This window comes from Glycine max, chromosome 6 (genome assembly GCF_000004515.6).
Source record: "Glycine max cultivar Williams 82 chromosome 6, Glycine_max_v4.0, whole genome shotgun sequence".
Taxonomy (NCBI): Eukaryota; Viridiplantae; Streptophyta; class Magnoliopsida; order Fabales; family Fabaceae; genus Glycine; species Glycine max.
The window spans coordinates 8538934-8545200 of record NC_038242.2 but is presented as its reverse complement, the minus strand read 5'-3'; the positions used below and the strand labels follow the sequence as shown (position 1 = coordinate 8545200).

The window sequence follows — 6267 nt, the reverse complement described above, 5'->3', positions numbered from 1 at the left end:
ATATTTTCTTTTTCATCACACTCCCTCCTCTCTTTCACTCCCTTTGTTCCATCAATCTCTTCTTTGATTCCCCTTTGTTCCTCCCTTGCTTAGTCTCTTTAGAATTAGGGTTTTTCATTCTACAAACTTCAAGTTGTTAAAGAAGCATGCCTCTTAGAGTCGTCCATATTGAAGAACCAATATCAATTATAGTTATTGAGGGTCTTATAGGAATGATAAAGGAAGCCATAAGTAAAAATTTATATGCCAACTTCTTGGTGGGTGAGAAAAAGGTGCCAATCAATCTCCTACAGTATGCGGATGACACTATCTTCATCTAGGAAACAACTTACAAAATGTTATCTCCATCAAGAGCATGTTATCCTGTTTTGAATTGGTTTTTGGCCTTAAAGTTAACTTCAACAAAAACGACTTTGGCACTATCGAGGTTGATGAGGTGACAACTGATAGATAGGCTAATCTTTTGCGGGTAGAGTGTGCTTGATTAACTCAGCTCTATCGTCTATGCCTATCTTTTATGTATCCTTCTTTAAAGCCCCTAAAACCGTGGGGGATATTATCATTAAAATTCAAAGGGATTTCTTATGTTGTAGTGAGGATGGTAAGAGGAAAATTTGTTGGGAAAGTTGGAATAATATTTGTAAACCAAAAAACAAAGGGGGATTAAGGATAAAAAACATTTATAACTTCAATGCTTCTTTGCTTGGAAAGTGGAGGTGGGAGCTTATGGTGAAAAAGAAAAGTCTCTGAGTGAAGTTTTAGAATATAAATTTGGGGGTTGGAGAGGTTTAGTGCTTGTCATTCTTTGTGGTGGAAAGACCTTTGTAAGATTTTGGGGGGGGGGGGTATGTGGTTTGAATCCATGGTTGTGCAAAAAGTTGGTCATGGGGACAAAACTCTTTTTTGGACAGATACTTGGGTGGGGAGTGAACCTCTTGCTTTTAAATACCCACAGATGTATGCGATTTCTTGTCAGAGGGAGAAAAAAGTGTGTGAGATGGGAGTGTGGTCTTGGAACTTAGAGTGGCGTAGACTACATTTCTTATAGGAATAGGAACAATTAAATCAATTACTATAATGAGGTGAACAATTACAATTTGAGACAATCCAAAGGGGACTCCTGGATCTGGCGCGGTGAACCAAATGGTCGTTATTCTGTAAAATCTTCATATATTGGAATCACTGAATTTTTTAGTGATAACCCAAAGATTGCCATCATGAAGGCTGTATGGAAACTGAAGGTGCTCCCGAATATTAATTTTCTGTGGTGCTCCCTCGATCAATCAGTGACCACTTTTGTCAACATAATCTTGTGGGAGCCAATCAGATTAAGCAAATTAGATGGAAGTTCCTGTGGTGTGCGGTGGTATATATGGATGATCTGGAAAACTAGAAATGATATCATTTTGAACAGCTATGAATTCCATTTACAAAAATTGCCGCAGGGGGTACTCTTTCATTCATGGAGTTGGGTCAAAGCTTATGATGATTCATTCTGTTACTCCTTTTCACAGTGGTGCCTTAACACCGGAGCTGGCATATTAGGTGTATAATTTGTAGCATGGAGAGAGGTGGGAAAGACGAATGACTATAAGGTCATTGTATAGTTTTTTTTTGGTGGGTACAGGGGATTCTAGTATACATACAAACTACATATACATAGTACATATGGTACATCGATAGTGGGTCTTTCAATGGGATGAGTTATCTTTTGTTGATTATAGATTGCTTTTGTTGCCTCTGGGTGTAGTTTCTTTGGCTATAACTAGTGTTATATTTGCAACAAAGCTATTTGGGGAATATCTTAGTATGATGTGTACCTGGGTACTTCTGGTACCACCTTTGTATGACTCCTTTACTCCCTGTTTATATATATTGCTTTGTTTTGCCTAGAAAAAAAAATTATTTACTTTCTCTAGAATTTTGAGTGAACGTAATGTTATTTTTACATGCACATTATTAAGCCCATTTACGGTTTACTATATTCGTACAATATATGAAACAGGAGATGTTAATTTTCATCCTTTCCCCTAACCATATACTTATCACTATGACTACGACAACCAAAAATCGCCCAGTCGCCCAATGATTATTTTTCCACCGATATATTTATTTTCTGAAAGTAAACATTTACCTATTAATTCTCTAGTTCACTTAATCTTTTAATTTAATTTCCTACATAAAATTGTTGATGAGAAATAAAAGAAAAATAAGATATAATTTAAAAAGTTTAATTATACTTTTATTTATTTTTAGTTTGAATTACACATGATTTTAATCGTGAAATATTTTTTAAACTAGTTAAGTATTTAATTTTTAAAACTAACAAAAATTTGTCCCTCCATCATTTATTTTAAAACTATCATATTTTAACTTTTTATCAAAATATTTAAGAGATTTATGATAAATTTGGGATATGAAATTATTTAAGTTATAAATTTAGTGAAACTTTGAAGGATTTTGTAGAATGTAAGATTAGAATTTGAAGAAAAGAATATTTGTGATTTTTTTTTTTATTTTGAGTGAATTTAATATTTTGATTGATAAGTATAAAGACTCGTTTACTTTGGACATTTTATGTTTTTATTTTCATGTTAAATAGAAAATAAAATAACAATATATTAACTAGAATTTAAGAAAAAATTGAAACTATTTTAATTAAATAAATAAGTCCAAAGTCAAAAAAAGAAAAGAAAAAAAAATAATTTTCTTGAAACACTTTCATAAGGCCCACAATAACCAAAAAAGTCTAGTTTGATGGAGTAAGATATGTGACTTATTATGCTCACAATTTTATACAATATTTGCACCCTGAATCGTCAAATAAAGGAGTTCCTCCATCAAAAACGGTGTCTAATTAAACACCATTCGCAACCTTTACCCTCTTCCAACACCAACATCCTTACAACCACTATGGCAACGTGGATGATGATGAAATTCTTATGCTCAAACTTAAGTCCTCCCGATACATGATGGACACATTTAGGTTTTGGAAGTTTGCCATCGACTCATTGAGAAAGAATTAGAAGGGTTAAGATCTGAGATGCTAATGACATTAACAAAGTGTGAGTTTTTTTATTTTTTATTTGTTGACACCAAACTCAAGTAATCAGGATATTTACAAATTACAAAAACATATGCATTGGTAAATTAAATCAATTGTGTTAGACTTTCTTAATAAGTATGAGTTTTAATGGTTTGATGTTGGATGAGTGTTGGCGTTTAGATGGTGGTGCAAATAAAATAGAAACAACAAGAAACATGCTTTATAAATCTTGAAATTTTCAAAATAAAATGTTATATTTAGAATTGAAATAGAAGACATTTTAGCAAGCTGAATGGGTCCTAAGAGACTTAGATAAAAGAAAATAAATAAAGAAGCAATATTTGATTAATTTTAAATAGAGACCTAATTGGTGGAAACAAATTAAGGAATTAAAATCACTCGTACAATTAAACTTTTAAAAACATGAACTTTATTTTCTCCGCCGAATTAAGGAATTAAAATCACTCATAAAATTAATGCTATCCTACCTGAATATTAGCTAGCAACTATAGTATAAGGATGAGAAGAAAGGTACTACGATAGAAGGCTTTAACTTTAAAAATGCTTTGAGTTTTAATTTCACATTTTCTTTTACAATAAAAAGATGTGTAAACACCACAAACCTATTTAAAATAACAAAAAAAGATAGAAGATAAAAATGCATGAGATGAAGATTCTCTAAAATTTGTATATAAAATTTAAGAGTAACAACATCCTTCCTCACAAATTAATTTGTATAACTTTTAAAATAATTTTATAAAAATTAATAAACTTGCATGCATGTAATTGTTTTTTAATGACAACTCAATCTTAGTGCATGACAATTTTTTTTCTTGAATATAAAGAACCGATAAATCTAGACCATAAAAAAATATTATTTTTAACATTGCCTGCATTCGTGGGATATAATTGCACCATCATGTAATTTTTTTCTTTGCACTTACTCTAATTTTTTTCTTTGCACTTACTCTAATTCTAGGAGATGTAAAATGATAGGAAAACTATATAAAAAAAATATTACTAATAAATTATTTAGAGTGGAAGAGTGTTCTTGTATGTTACTCTTTTAAAATGGATGAAGGAAGTACCATTGCTCTCTACCAGAAAACCCGTTCGATCTCTAACATCAATTCAGATCCTACTTTCTAAAATGCATCTACCTAGAAAATCATCAAAAAGTTCAAACCCAAAAAACAATGGAGGATTAGTCAGTCTCATATCCCCTTCCCTTATCTGTCTCCCCCACCTTTCATCCTCTTTCTGCAAGTTTGTCTCTCCCTTCCTCCTTTACACCCATTTGCCTCCAATTGAGAAGAACTAAGCTGCAGAAGTTAACAAAATAAATATTTTAGAAAGGGTTGATTATTTATGATGACATTGCTGAACATTTGGATATTTTAACACACAAACCATTTGAACCTAAAAGCATATAAAAATCCATATTCATTCATGTCCGGTCGTCTAATCCAGCAAAAAGAAACAGTTTTCACATGTCTGTTTTGTTATAGTCTCTCACTCTCCGTGCGAAAGAGAAGAAGACACCAACCAACCCTTCCTTGATTCGGTGCAGCAAAACCATCACAGCAAGTCCAAAAAAAGGAAAATTGAATAAGGAAAAGCACTCTGAGCATACAAACCAAGATTCTATTTTTAATCCCAATGAAACAACTTGGACTAATTCCCATTTGAATCCCATTCTTGGTCAAGCCATAATTTTACGTCCTTAATATATTCTCTCTATTCACACAACCTATTTCCCTCGTTACAAAATAAACAAGCACTAGGAAAAAAAAGCAAGCAGTTTTCTTTTTAAGATGTTTTGTTAAATTACAAAATAATTTTACGTTCCTAATACTCCAAATTTTGTTACACATACATTTTTAATTTTTCCGCTATGAGCATGGATAAACAAAATAAATCAGTGTAACCGTTGTGTTATGATGTTACGATTAATGTTAATCTTCATAACGAAGGAGACACTATACCTTTGAACAAACCCTTAAAACTCACCATTCCAAATGTTAGTGTTAAAAACTAAGAAATTCATAATGAAACAATAATGAAATAAAATAACTTAAATAAAAGTTGTTAATTTAGTAACTATTACAAAGTAGGGAATTAATAAGAAAAAAGGAACAGTGTTCCAACCTGGGTCGGTTTGAGGCTTGGGTTGCATCGGGGAGCGCATTAGGTGTTGGTGATGCGGAAGAGTAAGAGACTGCATCGGCGCGTGAGAAAAGGCGTGATCAACGGCAGGGGAAGGCGAGAATACGGCGGCGAGGTGGCTGTTGAATCCGCCGGCGTGGGAAGCGGAAGATGCGCCACCGTCGTCGTGGAAGCCGAAAAGATCATGCTGATGAGTGGACGCGGGTTTGAAAGGAAAAAGCGAAAAAGTGCGTGGCTGCTGCTCCGGCGGTAGTAGGGAAGGTGCAGGAGGCAGCATGGTGTGGGATCCGATGTGAGAAGCAAGTTCTTTCTTGGCGTGGTGGAGTTCATTCTGAAGCTGTTTGAGCCTGTGCTGGAGTATGGAGATGAGGCCCACGCAGCCATACACTGGGTCCCGCAAACGCGCTTCTGCCTCGTATGCTAATGACTTAACCGCGTCTTCGCGTTGCGCCGCGTTAAGCTCGTTGAGAAGCTTGGCCACGTTACTTGCCCCGAACACCTTATGCACGTAAGCGAACCGCTGCGGGTTGTCCGGCGGAAAATACGGCGCGAAAACACACTCCTGCGTGCACTTCCGACGTTGAATCTTGCACGCCGCACATGGCGAATTCGACGACGACGACATTATTACTTACTGTAATTAATAAATAAATTATTACTTTCCACTCTTCACTCTGTGATCAATAGTTACAAAATGTTGTGGACAAAACAAAACACACCGCTTTAGAGAGAGAGAGAGAGATCCAGAAAGTTCCATGGTTAGAGGAGATGATGATGTTGGCTTTGGCTATCCCATTTTATTTTTCAGATTTTGTTTTGCTGCTGCAGCATCCCACGACCCCGACTTACCCGCTAACAGTGTCACGCACTTCACCTTTTATTATATTAAATTGATAATTATCTTTAAATATATTTTTCCTTTTCAAATTTTAATTAATTCGTAGTTTAATTTGGATCCTACTGTATCATTTATCGTCACCCTTTTTTAGGAACATATGATTAATACTCGATTTTTAAGATATTGGCTGTGTGGCATAGATTTTGTAGTATATCAC

General features: G+C 34.4%; 1 protein-coding gene across 1 annotated transcript; it reads right to left on the bottom strand.

Moving 5' to 3' along the window:
* Positions 1 to 4052: 4052 nt before the first annotated feature.
* On the bottom strand, positions 4053 to 6014 carry LBD25 (LBD domain-containing transcription factor). Its single transcript, XM_006581496.4, has 2 exons — positions 5195 to 6014; positions 4053 to 4368 (listed from the first exon to the last, which is right to left on the bottom strand). Exons 1-2 carry the CDS (start codon positions 5835 to 5837, stop codon positions 4364 to 4366), a joined length of 648 nt encoding a protein of 215 aa, XP_006581559.1. The 5' UTR covers positions 5838 to 6014; the 3' UTR covers positions 4053 to 4363.
* Between the last annotated feature and the right edge of the window lie 253 nt (positions 6015 to 6267).

Bases quoted from the DNA above. Each gene is read 5' to 3' on its own strand.
- LBD25 (XM_006581496.4), bottom strand. From the start codon at position 5,837: ATGTCGTCGTCGTCGAATTCGCCATGTGCGGCGTGCAAGATTCAACGT.